The following is a 19,246-nucleotide window of genomic DNA, read 5'->3' as shown; positions in this document are numbered from 1 at the left end:
TTTAGGATTTTTTTAATTCTTTCAAACTATTATGTATGCATGCACGTGGTGAATGTATGTAGGGTGTGTGTGCATAGATGACTTTGTGAATATATGATTTATTAGTATGTATGAATGTATGTATAAGTGTGTGTATATACAGTCGTAAAAATCCGACAAGTACATGGCGGCTGCTGGGAAATCTTGTCAAAACGAATGCCTGGTTTACTTAATATATAGTATGACAGAATCCTGTTTGCCGCCGTCTCCCCAGCCCCGATCGCGCCTCAATAACTTCTCCAACGGCTCAAACAAACATTGCGCTGTCTCCTCTTCCTTTTCACAATTTTTACCTTTTCTTCCCCTCCAATTCTCTCTTTGTCTCTCTCTCTCTCCCTCTCTCAGCATCCTGTCAAACAGCTTCTCAATTTTCTGACCTTGTCTTCCGTTCTATGTCTCTCTCTCTCTCTGTCTCTCTCTCTCTATATCTATCTATCTATCTATCTATCTATCTATCTATCTATCTATCTATCTATCTATCTATCTATCTATCTATCTATCTCTCCCTCTCTTGTTGTCCAACCCTGTTTACATATATATATATATATATATATCCACTGCTGCTCTCCTTGCTGCATTTTCCCTCCTTTTTCGCCCTTATTCCTCTCCTTCTTTCCGTTTGCCTGTCCATCTACCTTTAGTCGCATATCTGTCTTTTTATCAAGCCAGCCGTCCATCCATCTCTCTCTCTCTCTCTCTCCTTGTGAGTGTATATGTGTGTATATATATATATATATATATATATGTTCGTCCGTCTTTTTGCCCGTCCCTTCGTCCGTCCATTCACCCAACCATCCATCACGAACGCTTTCTACTAATTTTTCTGTAAATGTCTCAGAATTTCCCTTGCAAAACTCTTCAAACTTTGAGAAGCCCATCTTTGGTTACTGAATGATGCTGTCTTGGTGGTGCGGCGGCGGCAGTGGGGGGTGGGGGTGATGGTTACGGTGTATTAGCGAACCGACTATTTAACCGTGAGAGGTAGGGATGACAGACAGCTCAAATTGAGAGAGAGAGAGAGAGAGGGGAATGGTTAGAGGAAAAGGAAAACGGTAGGGGTGTCTCTGCAGTAATGTTATAAGATGGATTGATAGCAATACAGAAAGAAATAAAGGCAGACGATGATGTTGAATATCGGGTTATCTAGCGGTGGAATGAGATATCACGCCCCACCGTTCACATCCTCAACATCCTCCACGTCTCTGTGTTTGTCTACGTCTTCGAGAAGCTCATCAGAGATATTCCTCTTAACCAGATATAATACCACTTGTGTTCGTGCTCAGACGTTCAGATTTCCACTGAAGTATGGCAAAGATTTCATCCTTCACTATTTTCCCCCCATCCTTCCTTCCTTCCTTCTCTCTAAATCTATCTATCAATCTGTCGTCTGCTTCAATGAAACCCTCTCGTTTCCTTCATTACATTTTTTTTTTTTTTTCTATCGTCTGTTTCAGTTAGTCTCTGTCGACATTTATATATCTTCCTTCGAAGGCGGTGAGCTGGCAGAATCGTTAGCGCGCCGGGCGAAATACTTTGCGGTATTTCGTCTGTCGTTACATTCTGAGTTCAAATTCCGCCGAGGTCGGCATTGCTTTTCATCCTCTCGAGGTCGATAAATAAAGAACCAGTTTCGCACTGGGTCGATGTAATCGACTTAATCTCTTTGTCTGTCCTTGTTTGTCCCTTCTATGTTTAGCCCCTTGTGGGTAGTAAAGAAATATATATATATCTTCCTCAATCTTTTCATGCGTATATCTGTCTGTCTGTCTGCCTATCGTTCATTCTTTTTGGCTCTGTATTTGGTTGGACGCTCGCGCACAAGCACACATTTTGTAGGTCGATAAAGTGTGATTTGAAGGAAATTCGTCTATTTCTATCAGATCCAGGAAACTTTGTTGGGGCTCCTTTATGTGCAGCTCGTCCACGACCTCGCAATCGAGATTGCAACACACCTAACCATAAGGCCATTAATCCCTCAATGCCATCGCTCCTAACTAAATCACGATAACCTCTGCCAAGATTAAAAAGAAAAAATGTGAGATAAGTTCTCTCCATAACACGAAAAGAAGCCAAGTTTTTCTCAAGTTTAATGGAGTTTAAGATCTTGTTTTAAACATTCCTGTAGCTTCTTTAATTTTACATAACTGCTGGTCTTTCATTTCGGTGTGAATTAAGCGTGAAATTAAAAGTAATTAGCTTGATTTCTTTGACGGGAAACATTGAAGGCACGTTTTCCTATTTTATTTTTGGTGATGACGATAATGATGAGTTAGTCTTGTCATATTTTTATGATTATAATTAAACGGTTATATTTCACTCATTCTTCTCTATGTGACTACTTCTACAACCGTTTACTTAGTGTTGGCGGCAGTTTAGTAGCACTAAACCTGTGCATTGGCATAGATATTGGTTGTGTGGTGAAGATGATTTGGAGTTCAATACCTATTTCTTTACTACCTACAAGGGGCTAAACACAGAGAGGACAAACAAGGACAGACTAACGAATTAAGTCGATTATATCGACCCCAGTGCGCAACTGGTACTTATTTAATCGACCCCGAAAGGATGAAAGGCAAAGTCGACCTCGGCGAAATTTGAACTCAGAACGTAGCGGCAGACGAAATACTGCTAAGCATTTCGTCCGGCGTGCTAACGTTTCTGCCAGCTCGCCGCCTTTTTGGGGTTCAATACCGTTGCGCGTCACTCTAGGCAAAGGGCATTTTATTGTAATTGATCCAAACCGATCAATGCCTTTCGAGCGAATTCCGTCAACGGAAACTGTGTGGAAGCCCAACGTGTATAATCTGTATATTTGTGTCTGTGTTTGTCAACCTCTCACCATCGCTTGACAACTGTTGGTTTGTTTACGTCCCTGTAACAAGGCGGACTGATACAAGCCATGTACGGAACTCGTCCCTTGAGTCACTTGTAAATTCTGTCTATTGTGTGTGTGTGTGTGTGTGTGTGTGTGAGCGTAAGCATGGCTGTGTGGTAACAAGCTTCATTTTCCGACCGCTTGGTTCCGAGTTCAGTCCCACTGCATAGCACTTTGGGCAAGTACCTTCTGCTATTGCCTCGGGTTGACCAAAGCCTTGTGAATAGATTTGGTAGACGGAAACTAAACGAAGCCCGTCATGTGTGTATATATATATATATAATTATGTGTGTGTGTATACATATATAATTCGTTTTTAACAGTTGAACTCGAAGTAGACAAACAGTACTTACACACCATTATCTATAGCTTCATCTAATTTGAGTGTAACCGTTAAAAACGAAATATTTCATGTTCTCTCGAAGTTTCTAAATTCTTATGACATAATGTATGTGTGTAGGGGTGGAGGGGTATATATATTTACATCTTTGGTTCCTGAAAAGCGAAATATTTCATATTCTCTCGAAGTTTCTAAATTCTTATGACATAATGTATGTGTGTGGGGGTGGAGGGGTATATATATTTACATCTTTGGTTCCTGAAAAACGAAATATTTCATGTTCTCTCGAAGTTTCTAAATTCTTATGACATAATGTATGTGTGTGGGGGTGGAGGGGTATATATATTTACATCTTTGGTTCCTGAAAAACGAAATATTTCACGTTCTCTCGAAGTTTCTAAATTCTTATGACATAATGTATGTGTGTGTGGGGAAGGGGTATATATATATATTTACATTTTTGGTTCCTGATTTGACACTTCCATTGAATACAGTGTATGTGAGCGCTTTGAGATAAAAATTAGTGAGTAAAAACTTTTATAATTCTGACTCCTTTCACAAAAGCTGAAGTTATCGAGCTCTTCCAAGGATTCTTTGTGAGCTTAATATTGAAGATTCAGATCATTATCAACATGTCGGCTTGCAAATGTTAATCCGTTAAGCAGGCCATGCTTTCCTCAGTCGGGTACAATGGCAATGAGTTTTCTGCATCTAGTGCTTCCCTTGAAAGATTTCGAAAAGGCTGGTGTTCACTTAGTGTTGTTATTAGTGAAACCATAACACAACGAAGGCACCATCGGCTCACTGAAAATAAGAGCCAAATCTCCCTAGAATCAGGTTTCGGTTAGAGTGGATTTGATGTTAGATCTTCTTGATCAGGCTTCACATAATGCTAAATAACAACAACAACAAAATGTACATAGAATTACATACATATATGTATGTATATATATGTATGTATATATGTGTATATATATATATATATATATATATATATATATATATATATATATATATATATAACGATGGTGCATCAGCATGGCCGCAGCTCTGAGCTGAAACTAGAATATTTATATATATATATATAATTTATATCAATAAGGATAAAATCGTTGAGTTAATTATCGATCTTATCAAGTGGCTAGCATGGGAATAAAAACCTTCAAAGGTAATAATTATTATTAAAATTATAATTTAGGGTATCTAAGAGATACTTCCACCTCCACGCTGGAAATAGCAGCTAAAAGTTGACTCTAAAACCACACACACACACACATATATATATATATAGAGAGAGAGAGAAATACAATAAGAGGCTGTATTTCTATATGAATAATATATAGTCTAATGACTAATTCGTTTTTTTCTGCTAGGCCACTGCTAATAATAATTTATTATTGCCCTATGTATTACGTGTATGTATATATATATATATATATATAATATATATATATATATATATATATACATTGACCAGCTATGGAAATCCAGCAGAGTAAAATAGGAATCAAAGGTGTCCATAGGCGCACAAGGGGAACTATTGCTCTAAGGACTTCACTGGTACCCCCACCCCACCCTTTACAGCAATAGTAGCCACAGTACAAACATCCGATTACCTTGGCTTTCGTAGAAAAGACCAATCACTTTCTGAGCCGGAAATACCATGTAAAACTATCTTTTGATTGGAAAGTTTCAGATTTTTCTGATGGAAATATAAACGTTGGGTTGCCTATTTAAAAAAAAAAAAAGCAACAAAAAACTGCTCCGCCTCTTAACCCGGTTCATTACTTTAATGATGATGATGATGATGTGTTGGCAGGGGTGCAGATATACAGAATCTATTTTATTAAGGTTTGCTGTTGCTGTTATTGTTGCTTAGAGCACTTTGTTTCTCCTTATGTCAAAAGAAACTAAGCCCTCACCAAGAGGGGGCAAATGGAGAGAGAAGCCAGCGGGGCAGCGATTAAAAGCGAATATTCTGATATCACCCCAAAGGGGCAATATTAGTAGGTAAATATATCAGGTATTAACTTCGAGGTATAGATATTCCGTGCGACTGCCTCGCTTAACGTTTAACACGTGTGCATTCTACAGAGATATTTTTTTTACTCATATTTCTCTCTCTCTCTCTTAGAGTCTATTCCTCCCCACTTTACTCAACCCTCAGTCTCCCTCCTGCCCCGTTCCTTATTCCTTACCATCACTTTTCTCTCTCTCTCTCTCTCTCTCTCACGTCCCTGATTTCCCCCCCTCTCTCTCTCTATTCTGTCTGTACTTTCTCTCATACACACATACATTCGCATACCTGAACCGTGTTCAGAAGTACGAGCGCTAACATCGCTGTGGACACTGAAGAAAAAAAAAAACGGCTATTCATATAGGCGCAGAAATTTAAACCCTCTCTCACATACGCACGCATGTACACACACGTGCGCGCACACACACACACACACACACACTTAAAATGATGATTGCTAATTTTTTTTTCCAGAAATGTGTATCAAGTATACTGTTTTTATTTTCTTCACTTATGAACATAAGTATTCTATTTGCAATATCAAATTATTATTATTATTTTTATTATCATTATTATTATTATTATTATTATTATTATTATTATTATTATTTGCCTTGAATCAATTCCCCAACCTCCCTTTAAAAAAAATTGCCAGCATTGTGCCAAAATGGAAAACAAAACAAAAAAACATTATTATTCCGCTATGGTCGACTTTGCCTTTCATCCCTTCGAAGTTGATAAAACAAGTACCAGCCGAAGTACTGGTATCGATGTAATCGACTTCACCCCTCCCCTAAAATTGCTGGCCTTGCACCAAAATTTGAAACCATTATTATTGTTATTGTTGTTATTATTAATTGTGAAGCTTTTCGGTTTGAACGGCAGTTTTTTCTAGCGGTGTCATATGAAATTGTCACCCATAATTATGACCCTAGAATCGATTTATTGCCTTTCAATCTGTGTTAGGGTTAGTTAGGATTAGGGTTCGGGGTGGGGGCAAGGGTATATTTTTTTCTTCACAAATGTAAATAAACCCAATCTGTTTCTTAAACGAGGGACATATTCATACGGCACAGAATGTTTTCACCTCAAATACACGTCATTGATTGGTTGGTTGAAATTGCCAAAATTGAAGAAAAAACAACAAATATCTCACAAACTATAGAATTTTCTCAATAAAGCCAAGAGAAAAAGATGTTTTATAAACACATTCTACCAGTATACGAAGTTAAATTTTTTTTAGTTACCTAGAAATTATTTTAAAAAGTGCCGTTCAAACCGAAAAGATCCTTGATTGTTAATTGTTCTCTGTTTCTTCAATATTTTTACATACTAAATGTTGTTTCTTTGTTTTTCTTTTCGTTTTCTTTAGTGGTTGTTGGGCAGCAGCAGTTATGCAGGAGAAACTGTGCAGGCGTATTCTTCCTGTTATGTCACATCTCCGAACATTAATAATTGGTTAAGAACACCATATATCGAGCGAGGTGACGCGGAGCGCCTGCACATAGAGATGACATTTACAATGCGAAAATGCGTTCGGCACAACGACCCAAGTAGCTTGCAGCAATGCAAGGAGACGTTTAACCTTTACTATTATGAGGCCGAATCGGATTTTGCAAACCACCAGATGCCGACCTGGCAGCCCAACGTCTATTCAAAGATAGATACAATTGCTGCTGACACTCTGTATGTGCAACCGCGTAAGGTGGAAGTAAACAACGAGACCAAACACGTCACCATCAAGCGAAAAGGAGTATATTTCGCCTTCCAGGACACGGGCGCATGTATAACATTGCTTTCTGTCAGGATCTTTTATGTTACCTGTCCGAACGTTACGGTTCGCTACGCTTTTTTTATGGAGACGCCGACAGGTCCGACCGTCTCGTCCTTGGTGCAAAAGAAAGGTGTGTGTGTGGGAAACGCCGTCGAGGAATCGAACCCGACTTACCTATGTCGAAGCGATGGCAGCTGGGATATCCTTATGGGCAGCTGTAAATGCTTACCCGGCTATCAGGGTATTAACGGCACAAAATGCGTCAGTAAGTAACAGTTTTCTTCTTTTTTCCTTTCATATTTATTATTGATTTTGTTATTTTAAATCTTGGTTTCCATGTCTTTCTGTTATTTCTAAATCGATTCTCCGCAACTCGCCACAGTATTTTTAATAATTTCTCTCTTTGTAACGTCATCTTCATCCGTCACTCTTCTAGCAAATAAAAAGAAAACATTATTATTATTATTATATTATTATTATTATTATTATTATTACTATTATTATTATTGAGTGAGAGAGCAGGGCATGCCATCAAAGTGACACTGGGGTAAAATATACAAAGCCCAATATACCCATCATGACTACCTGTCTGATAAGGGTACACCAGGCACATGTATCACAACCATATGTGCACAACATGGTGATCTCAAATCAAGATAAACAGCGCATGACCTTGCAGGTGGGGCCCAGTTAGAATTTTCTTCTGGTCGAGTAACCCATCCCACTCAAAAGGTCCTTGAATAAGGGTTGTTTAAGGATGTTGAACGAAGCACCCATGTTTCCAGGGGTGTATTATTCAAACCCTAAAGAATCCCTCTCAACACATGGCTATGATGCTCCCCCGCTACTTCTGCTCATGATCGGAGATGCACATATCATCAGCTACTAAGGGACATGCTCAACTGGTTACGGTCAAACAACTGACAAGCAAATCTGTGGTATTGAGCAGAATATTTGCTGTAGCTCATCTTTTATACCAAGACGAAACAATGTACATGATAACACTTCCAATCAGTTAAGATCAGAAGCCATGAGAGCTACTGCCTGGTTATTATTATTATTATTATTATTATTATTATTATTATTATTTATTATTATTATTAAAGGCGGAGAACTGGTGGAATTGTTAGCACGCTGGACGAAATGCTTAGCGGCATGTCGCACGTCGCTACGTTCTGAGTTCAAATTCCGCCGAGGCTGAATTTGCCTTTCATCCTTTCGGGGCCGATAAATTAAGTATCTGCGAAACACTGGGATCGATGCAATCGACTACCCCAGCCCCCAAATTTCAGGCCTCGTGCCTATAGTAGAAAAAGATTGCTGTTATTATTATTATTATTATTATTCAAGGCGGCGAGCTGGCAGAATCGTTAGCTCGTCAGACAAAATTACTCAACGGCATTTGGCTCTCTGTACTTTCTTAAGTTCGCATTCCGCCGTGGTCGACTTTGCCTTTCATTCTCTCAGGGTCGATAAAATAAGTACCAGTTGAGAACTGGGGTCGACGTAATTGGCTTTGCCTCACCCACCAAAATCGCCGGCCTTCTGCCAAAATTTGAAAGCAAATGTGGCGCAGTCGGCAAAATCGTTAGCACACCGAGCAAGACGCTTACTAGCTTAGCTAGTATTTCTGCTGAGTTTACGTTCAGAGTTCAAATGCCGCCGGGACCCTTGCCCGCCCAAGGTGCCGCAGTGAGACTGAACCCGGAACCGTATGCAAACTTCTTACCACACAGCTAGGCGTGTATTAGTGGAATTATTTTTGATTACTTTTCACTCTCAGACCTCAGTAATTGCGGTTCAAACCTATCCGAGCAGACCTCAAATCCTAATAGTTTGTGCCATTTAAGTGCCATCTAGTTGTGTAACTATTGTCTTTGTCTGAATAACAGTCCACGAACGATGTATAAATTGCGACGGTATGTTTTTAAGAGATTCAAACCAGGCCAGAGTCACGGTTTCAGATTGTTTAGGTACATCAAAATCTTCTCCCATGAAATATTTACTCTGTACAATAACCATTTTAAGTGTTCTACTCACATACATCCTTACATACATATTTATTTATGTATATATATATATATATATATATATATATATATATATATATATATATATGTATATATTTGTAAGAATCTATATGTATATTATGTTTGTATGTGTATATATATACATACACACATACATCAGTTTTAAAATGACGTCTAAAGGAGAATTATTTATTACTTTGTGTTGTCTTTCTGTTTTTGTTTTCGTTTTGACTAAAATATTTATATATAGGATGAAAAGATATTTAACTAAATTCAAGAAAAAAAATGAAAATATTTGCAATTATGTGTCTTCATGTTCCAACAGTTTCGTATATGCATCACCTGAAAATTAACCCTTGAGTTAGTTACGTAGCTTTCTTGATTTGCTAAGTTTGGTAAACAGAATTCAAAACACGAGTGAGTGTGTGTGTGTATACATACATACATACATACATGCATATTCAATTCAATTCAACTTTTATTGGCTCAAAAAGCCAAAGCAAGGCCATGTAGGGGGACAGGGAGTTATGTACAGGGAGGATGGTCATACAAAGAGTTCAGGCCATTTCTGGTCAAGAGAAACTTTGAACCGAGCGGTCATCGGCATGTTCACTATCTCGTACGGCAGCTTATTCCACGGATCCGCAACCCAGACGGAGAAAGCCCCCTCTCCTTCGATTGAGATGAAATCGTCGTAGATAGAGCTTTTCGGAGTGACCCCCGCACTCGTTCACGAGTAAGCACATAAATGCAAAAACAGGGTGGGGAAAAAATAGTACTCGAATACCGAAGTCAGAGTAATATGCTTTTATTAAAGCCGAGAAAGTCTTCACAGATTGTTACTCTGTTTCACGATGCCGCTCGTTCGACGATTGTGATCATATTCAGTATAAAAGTATATATAATATTAATATCGGTAGAAGTTACAGAGTAGCTCAAGGGCCGGGAGTTTCGTACATTGATACTTATCAATTTCTAGTAGCCATGTTGAACGTCACATCTCTTGTTTTTACCACCACACACACACACACACACACACACACACACATGTATGTATTACGTGCATGTTTTGGGGCATTTGTTTCTTTTTGCATAAATGTTTTGTTTCAGGAGTTTGTATATTTTTTGTTCTGAATGTTTTGTAAACCGAAACATCCACTAGTTAATGATTTTCAGCCCCTTTTTCAAATGACCCTGTAGTTTCTTTGTATGAAAAAAAAAGCATAGAATAAATGATCTCTCTATAAATAAAAGAAACACCCTGTCACCGACAATGTGCTACCTTTAAGATAGCATGTTAAGCGCTACATCTTTATTAATATGTTTGTGTGTGTTTATGCCTGTGACCAGCCGTCTGTCTGTCGATCAACACATCTCTCAGGTTAATGCAGTCATCATGGCTACTTGAATAATTTTTATCGATTTTTGTGGGGTGAAGTCGGGGTATGGAGAAAAGAAAGACAAAAGGAAGTCGACCGCATAAAAGTTCGGGAACTTCAAAGACATACGGAACCTGATGGCGTGGAAGTCATCTGATAAGCTTGGCACCTGTCACTGCCACTCTCTCTCTCTCTCTACCTCCTTTAATCTGCTTCCCTAAGATACGTCCTAAGATACGTTGGTTTTTGCTCACATTGACCCCTACGCACTTGCTCCGTACACACAGCAGTACTATCCGCGAGCGAATGCTCAATCACCCGGACAATTCTCGATTAGTAGGCGTTTACCATTACCCCACCACCACCACCACCCACCTCTCTAGCTAATTCTACCTGAAAATCACAAATTACAATCTTTGTTCCTTAATATCTACACAAAGTGTAATCGTACTTTTCATTGGTAATTCTTAACTCTTAGCATCCTCTGATTGGTACGACTACTACTACTTGTACAAATGCTGCTGTCACCGCAACTACTACTACTACTACCACCCCAGCACCACTACTGCTACTACCACTACTACTACTACTACTACCATCCCTAGCACCACTACTGCTACTACTACCACCCTCAGCACCACTACTGCTACTACTACCACTACTACTACTACCACCCCCAGCACCACTACTGCTACTACTACTACCACTACTGCTACCACTACTACTACTACTACCACCCCAGCACCACTACTGGTACTACTACTATTACTACTACCCCAGCACCACTACTACTACCACCCCAGCACCACTACTACTACCACCCCAGCACCACTACTACTAGTACTACCACTACTACCACCTCCAGCACCACTACTGCTTCTAGTACCACAATTACTGTAACTGTAACTGCTACTACTCCACCTCCTTATTCACCGCCTCCTCTTCCTCTTTTTACTATTACTGCTAATGCTATTACTACTTCAGTGACGACGGCAACAGCACAGACAAGGTCTGATAATGCCGGATCGTGTTTAGAGTTATTTCCCCTTTCTCTCCGAAATTAACTTCAATTACATTAGTCAGTGAACTGATATTTTTGCCCTCCTTTGGAATATATATATATATATATTTCTTTACTACCCACAAGGAGCTAAACACAGGGGGGACAAACAAGGACAGACAAACGGATTAAGTCGATTACATCGACCCCAGTGCGTAACTGGTACTTAATTTATCGACCCCGAAAGGATGAAAGACAAAGTCGACCTCGGCGGACTTTGAACTCGGAACGTAACGACAGATGAAATACGGCTACGCATTTCGCCCGGCGCGCTAACGTTTCTACCAGCTCTCCGTCTATATATATATTTCTTAACTACCCACAAGGGGCTAAACACAGAGGGGACAAACAAGGACAGACAAAGGGATTAAGTCGATTACATCGACCCCAGTATGTAACTGGTACTTAATTTATCGACCCCGAAAGGATGAAAGGCAAAGTCGACCTCGGCGGACTTTGAACTCGGAACGTAACGACAGATGAAATACGGCTACGCATTTCGCCCGGCGCGCTAACGTTTCTACCAGCTCTCCGTCTATATATATATTTCTTAACTACCCACAAGGGGCTAAACACAGAGGGGACAAACAAGGACAGACAAACGGATTAAGTCGATTACATCGACCCCAGTGCGTAACTGGTACTTAATTTATCGACCCCGAAAGGATGAAAGGCAAAGTCGACCTCGGCGGACTTTGAACTCGGAACGTAACGACAGATGAAATACGGCTACGCATTTCGCCCGGCGCGCTAACGTTTCTACCAGCTCTCCGTCTATATATATATATGAAATGACACTTGCCCAAGGTGTCGCCCGCAGTAGTCATGCCTACTTGAAACATTTATTTTTTTTTCTCGTCGTTCTCTGACTGTTAAGTGGCTTTCATCACATTCCCGATATTTATTTACCCCCCAAGACGTTTCAATTTCCGTACATACTTAATTCTCCTCACGAATATCTCTACCCCCTCTCCGTCTCTGTCTGTCTGTCTGTCTGCCTGTTTGTCTGTCTGTCTGTCTGTCTGTCTGTCTGTGTGTGTCTGTCTGTCTGTCTTTCTCTCTCTCTCTCTCTCTCTCTCTCTCTCTGTTTGTCTGTCTGTGTGTCTGTCTGTCTGTCTCTGTCTCTGTCTCTCTCTCTCTCTCTCTCTCTCTCTCTCTCTCTGCCGGTAAAGTTTTGAGGCCCGATTTCTATTTCTATGCAACAAATCAATGTAATTTGGTGGTGATGGTCGTGGTAGTAGTGTGTATGCATGTGTGTGTGTGTGTGTGTGTGTGTGTGTGTGTGTGTGTGTACACATTCTTTCCATGGTTGACCCTAATTTGACGTGATTTAGTGCCATTCTGGGTAGGTACCATCTCATATCCCCCCACTCTCTCTCCCTCCCCCCCACACACAAACACATACATATGCAGACAGACCCTACTACACTTCCTCCCCCCCTTTTCCGTGCCATTTCTCTTACTGTCTTTTCCCTTCTCTCTTCTCTCCTTCCCTCCTCTCTTCAGAATCATTGCAGAAGCGGAAATAAAAACCGTTTTTATTAGTGCAATGTTAGCGATAAACTTTGACAAATGGTAATACTGTATTTATTTATTTATTTATTTATTCGTTCATTAGTATTTATTATTATTATTATTATTATTCTTTCTTCTCTGTCTCCGGTGTAAAAGTTCGTCTTGCGCTTTCTCTCCTCTGCTGCTCTCCCTCCCTCTCGGCATTCTCCGTATTCTTCGTGTCCCCAATCTGAATGGCGTCATTAGAATGTTGTTTGGGCTGTGGTCGAACTGATTCTGGCAGTTGTTTTAATGATAATGCTGCTAATTATCTATGGTGGTGGTCGTGGGTGGTGTGGCAACGGCGCATTTGTAGGTGGATGGAGGGTGGCAATGTTGGTCTTGCTGTAGTGGCAGCAGCGGTGACTGATGGACCGAGTGAGTGATCGACTGAGTGAGTCAGTGAGTGATCGACTGAGTGAGTCAGTGAGTGAGTGAATGAGTGAGTGAGTGAGTGATCGACTGAGTGAGTGAGTGAATGAGTGAGTGAGTGAGTGAAGATTGACTGAGTAAACGATGAGTGATAGAAAAGAAAACGCTGAGTGTGACCTGGTGCTGATGATGATCGTGTTTTGGTTTTGAGTGAGCTGGCTTACAAGAGGCTGATTATTAAAATAAAGACGTTGGTCATAGAAGTTGTATGAACAAAGGTTGGCGGAAGGAGAGAATGTTGAGTTAGGATTGGTGTTGACGATGAATGTACTGCTTTATTATTTTACAAGGAGGGTTTTTAGTGAGCTAGCTATATAGGAAGAACTAATTATAACAAGGGCTTGGCTTGCACCTCACCACGCACTGAAAAATAGACGTCAAAGTACACTATTGCCACCATAAATTCTCACTGTGTTTTTCTCGGAGAATTTACGGTGGCAATAGTGTCTTTTGACGTCTATTTTTCAGTGCATGGTGAAGCGCAAGCCAAAGCCCTTGTTATAATTATATATATAATTATAAAAGGATCTTTTCGGTTTGAACAACAGTTTTTTTCTAGCAATGGATCGATACTAGGGTCATAATTATGGGTGACAATTTCATGACACCGCTAGAAAAAAACTGCCGTTCAAACCGAAAAGATCCCAACTCATTTCTACAGCTGAGTGAACTGGAGCAACGTGAAATAAAGTGTCTTGCTCAAGAACACAATACACAACCCGGTCCGCCTGACGCTCTAACCATTGAGCCATGCCCCTTAACGTATGAAATAAGGGCTAGCTAAAAGTCTGAAGACAAGCATGGACATTTAAGATAAAATTACGTAAATGACCAAAACGTTAAAGATTTCAATTATGTCTTTGATTTCCTTCCGTAGTCAAGGTATTTGAAAGTGTAACATTCACTGAGTTTGCTGTTTGTCTATCCCGGCATTAATGCATCGTATAAGATGCACATAACTATTTTTTTGTCGTCCACCAGAAGCAAAAGGATAGCTTACATGTTCTAACTTTATTTAAGATAGTAAGTGGTTTAAGGGATGTTTAGCTCTTCTTTCTAGGCTTTCGACCGACCATTTGGAAGTCCTACATTTTGATTGATTGTCAATGCTGATGTTGATGATTATGATGTTGATTGTAGTGATGTTTGTAGAAAAACAAGAACCTTCTAGTAGATAAAATACAAAAGCGAAAATCTCTCGATGACAAATTTATCCCTCTGGGTCCGTATGTTTATTAGATGCCAGCTGGGGACAATGTGTTGTTAAGGGATTGAATAAGGGGCCGGATAGGAATGGAGTAAATAGTGTTTGAAGTTCAAGCATGTTTATATACGTATGTTTACTCACACACACACACACACACACACACACACATGAATGCGCGTATGTTTCCTTCCATAGACATCTGTAGGAATATATGGAGTGTATGCATACACATTTGATCATACACAAACAAACGAAAAAAAAGTCCGTTTATGTATAGGGGGCTGATAAGTCAATCCGAGGTCTCTCACTTCTATGTGCTCGTTGAAGGAGAGCACACACACGCACATACACACACACGCACGCACACACACACACACACACACAGTAAAACAAAGTATGAACACGTTACAATTTGTTTCCCCAAATTAAGCTACTAAATCCTTTATCTCGCCGATATTTCGACCTAAATTGCCTTATTCTTAGCTTGAAAATTAAAACAAGGATTTCAGATTTATATATTTGAGAGGAAAATTTCTTTGATCTTATTTTTCAAGTCTTTTTTTTTCTTTTTCTTTTTAATATAAGTTTTAAAATGGCAAGGGACTTTTGCTCCGCCCTACATGTACAGTACATAAACACATAAGGAATCCACTTATAGGGATTTATACACGCTAGAAAGAACAGCTAGGTTCTATAACCACAAAAATTAGGGATAAAATTCGACAGGAATAAATTTGGAAATGAAAAACATTTACCATCTAGTTTCCTGGACCAATTGGTTTCTAATCTTCTTTTAGCGAGTCAAGGAGAACTCAAAAGGTCTGATCTTCCTCAGCAGGTGCAACCTAGGGTTAAACATATACACACGAGATAAACAAAACTACTTGTCTCGTGTTTATACGAACTAACTTTTCAAATTTTACTGCTCAGTCGCAGACCACGTTAGACCACTGGAAATGTAAATTTTAATTAAATTCCATTTCCCTTTGATATAATTAAGTACTGTACTGTACAGTACCTAAGATATATGCCTCAAATATTGCACACATACATGCTCACAGTATGCGTAAGAGATCTTGGAGTCTATCTTAGTATGAGTAATACGCAGGAAGAAATTGGATCAGTAGCCGGCTGGTGATTTCGCTATATTTATGGCAATATGACAGTTAAAAAGATATATGTGTTGTCCATGTTTGCATGCGTTAGTGCTTCCTCGGTTGTTGGCGAGAGACAGTTTAAAAGTATTTAGCACTGCAATTATAGAGCCGTACAGTCTATTTGATAAGTTATCACCTACATAAATTACAAAAATTAACTTCTTTGCCTTATTTTATCTTCTCCCGGGGTTTATTTTTGCTGTCGTTTGTGTTTGGAATTTTTTTGTTGTTTATTTTTTTTCATCTTTTTTTCCCCTTGAAACCAAACCAGTCAACCAATCGTCAGCACCACCACCACCCCTACCATCATCATATACCTCGCTCCATCGCACTCTCATCACTCTTCTCTCTCTTTCTCTCTCTCTCTCTCCCTCCCTCCCTCTCTCTCTCTTCCTCCCTCCCTCTCTCTCTCTCTCCCTTTTAGAAAGTCCTTCATTATCATTTTACCTCTTGTCATTTCTTATCCTTATTTTCTTCTTTTCACTTCACTTCTTCAGCTATGTCCATATTCTTTGCCTGCTTACCATTTCTCTCTCTCTCTCTCTCTCTCTCTCTCTCTCTCTCTCTCTCTCACACACACAAACACACACATGCATTTAGATATATTTATACACACACGTATACATATATATGCGCATACATACACACACACACACACACACACACACACACATATATATATATATATGTATGTGTATGTATATATATATATGTATAGATATATAAATGTATGTATACGTGTATATTATATAGGTATGTATCTGTATTTATGTATATATGTACGCTTATATATGTATGTATATATGTATGTTTGTATATATATACATATATGTATGTCTGTGTATATGTATGTATGTATGTTTGTATGTATATATATATATATATATATGTGTGTGTGTGTGTGTATTCGTTCCTCGCGATCTTAGTCCAGGTCTGGCCAATAAACCTCATCTGTCCAACTGATGTTCCTTCTCTTTCTTTCTTTCTTTCAACTTCCCCTGACCATGTGCCATTATATTTCCATCGCCACCGACACAAAGGTATTTCGCGTATTCCTGTACATGTGTGTATGTGTACGCCTGTCTGTATATATGTATATGTCTGCACACACATACACACACACATACAAACACACGCGCGTTTGCATACTACTTACAGTATGGGAGTTTGTGGCGGCGAGTTGGTTGTGACGGGAAGCCGATGCTAGAATGAGGTATGGACAAAAATGTCAGTCTTGGAGAAGGGCTTTAGAAAAATCTCGGTGAAGAATAATATTGGTTGGATTTCTGAACTGGGAATGGAGTGTCTTGGGTAAGGGTCTGGCCGATATCTATACGTTAGTGTTGGCGTTTATTGTTGTCGTTGTCGTTGTTGTTGTACGGTGGTGATGGCATCGAAGGCGTTATTGATGATTGTGGTGGCGGTGGTGGCATCGAAGGCGATGTTGGTGATGGTGGTGGTGGTGGCGGTGGTGGTGTAAATGGGTGCTGGAGAATATTGCTTTGTTGTGGTGTGACGGTTGCTGTGAGCGAAGAATTATAGCCCCTGGACAGCAGTAAAGAACAATAACCAAAGCAAAGATGTTTTTAGACTTGGCTTGGAAAACTGTTATAGGCTGTTATTGTTCTTCCCTCTCACTCCTCTCCTCTCCTCTCTCTCCCTATTTTTCACTGTCATACACGATTCTGAGAGCTCCCTCTCTCTCTCACGCACACTGCCTCACACATACACACACACACTCTTTCTCTCTCTCACGCACACTGCCTCACACATACACACACACACTCTCTCTCTCTCACGCACACTGCCTCACACACACACAAACACACACACTCTCTCTCCCTCTCACGCACACTGCCTCACACATACACACACACACACACACACACTCTCTCTCTCACACTGGCTCACACATACACACACACACACTCTTTCTCTCTCTCTCTCTCTCTCTCTCTCTCTCATATACACATACGCACTTTTCAATTCCTCTGTCGGATCTTATTCTTTTTTTTTCCCATCATTCTTTCTATCAGTCAATTATCTTTCTTTTTCACTCTCTCCACTTCTATTTTCTTTCTTCCAAAGCTTCCCTCTCTTTCTCTCTCTCTCTCTCTCTTTCTCTTTCTGTTTCGTTGACAGTTCACTTTTTCCTCCTTCATCAATCATTCATTTTCTCTTTCGTCATTCTCTCCTATTTCGTTCATCAATCAATCTAGTCTTCTATTCCATCAATCACTTCTCTCGCTCTTCTCTCTTTTTTACATCTCTCTTACACCACACACACACACAACACACACGCACACGCACACGCACGCACACGCACACGCACACACGCACACACACACTCTCTCTCTCTCTCTCTCCCTCTCTATACTACCTCTACCCCATCTCTTTTTGACCTATCTCTCTCTCTCCTCTCTCCACCCAATGCTGTCACTCACGTCTGGCTTCTCACTCACTTTCTCTCTCTCTTTCTCTCTGTCATCTGCCGCTATCTCTTTCCATCAACCACCACTCTCTCTCTCTCTCTATCCGTCATTCGTTACTCTCTCTCTCTCTCTCTCTCTCTCTGTCCAATACTTCTCGTTCTCTCTTTTTTCTCTCTCTCCCTCTCATTCTATCACACACTGTTCCTGTGGCCAGCTTCCTCTATCTGTCCCTCTTCACTCATCTCTCTAGATTCTCACACATCCCTTCTCACTGTCACTCTCCCTTTTTCTTCGATACTTCTCCCCCCCCCACCTCTCACTCTACCAAGCTCCACTCAAACTCTTTTACCTTTGTTGACTTCAGTTCTCTTCTCCACTCATCTCTCCAGCTTCTCACTCATCTCTCTGATTTCTCACTCAGACCTCTCTTCTCACCCATGTCGCCTCCCCATCTCTCTCTCTCTCTCTCTCTCTTTTACTCTTTTACTTGTTTCAGTCATTTGACTGTGGCCATGCTGGGGCACCGCCTTTTTTAGTCGAGCAGATCGACCCCAGAACTCATTCTTTGTAAGCCTAGTACTTATTCTATCGGTCTCTTTTGCCGAACCGCTAAGTTACGGGGACATAAACACACCAGCATCGGTTGTCATGCGATGTTTGGGAGGGGGGACAAACACAGATGCACAAACATATACACACCCTTACATACACATATATATATATGCATATATACAACGGGCTTCTTTCAGTTTCCGTCTACCAAATCCACTCACAAGGCTTTAGTCGGCCCGAGGCTATAGTAGAAGACACTTGCCCAAGGTGCCACGCAGTGGGACTGAACCCGGAACCATGTGGTTGGTGAGCAAGCTACTTACCACACAGCCACTCCTGCGCCTATGTCTGTTTCTTCTTCACTCATCTCTCTAGCATCTCACTCGTATATTTCTTCT

General features: G+C 40.2%; 1 protein-coding gene across 1 annotated transcript in view; it reads left to right on the top strand.

Annotated features, from left to right (window-relative positions):
• The first annotated feature begins 1,163 nt into the window (after positions 1–1,163).
• The window catches only part of LOC115224710 (ephrin type-B receptor 2-like), a 67,098-nt gene continuing 49,015 nt past the window's right edge, over positions 1,164–19,246 (top strand). Inside the window, exons 1-2 of the mRNA XM_029795567.2 lie at positions 1,164–1,310; positions 6,644–7,310. Coding sequence (XP_029651427.2) covers positions 1,164–1,310; positions 6,644–7,310 — 814 coding nt within the window. The remainder of the gene's footprint in view (positions 1,311–6,643; positions 7,311–19,246) is intronic.

The sequence above is a fragment of the Octopus sinensis genome, linkage group LG26 (genome assembly GCF_006345805.1).
Source record: "Octopus sinensis linkage group LG26, ASM634580v1, whole genome shotgun sequence".
Lineage (NCBI taxonomy): Eukaryota > Metazoa > Mollusca > Cephalopoda > Octopoda > Octopodidae > Octopus > Octopus sinensis.
The sequence above is the reverse complement of the archived record's forward strand: the minus strand, read 5'-3'. Positions and strand labels throughout refer to the sequence as shown.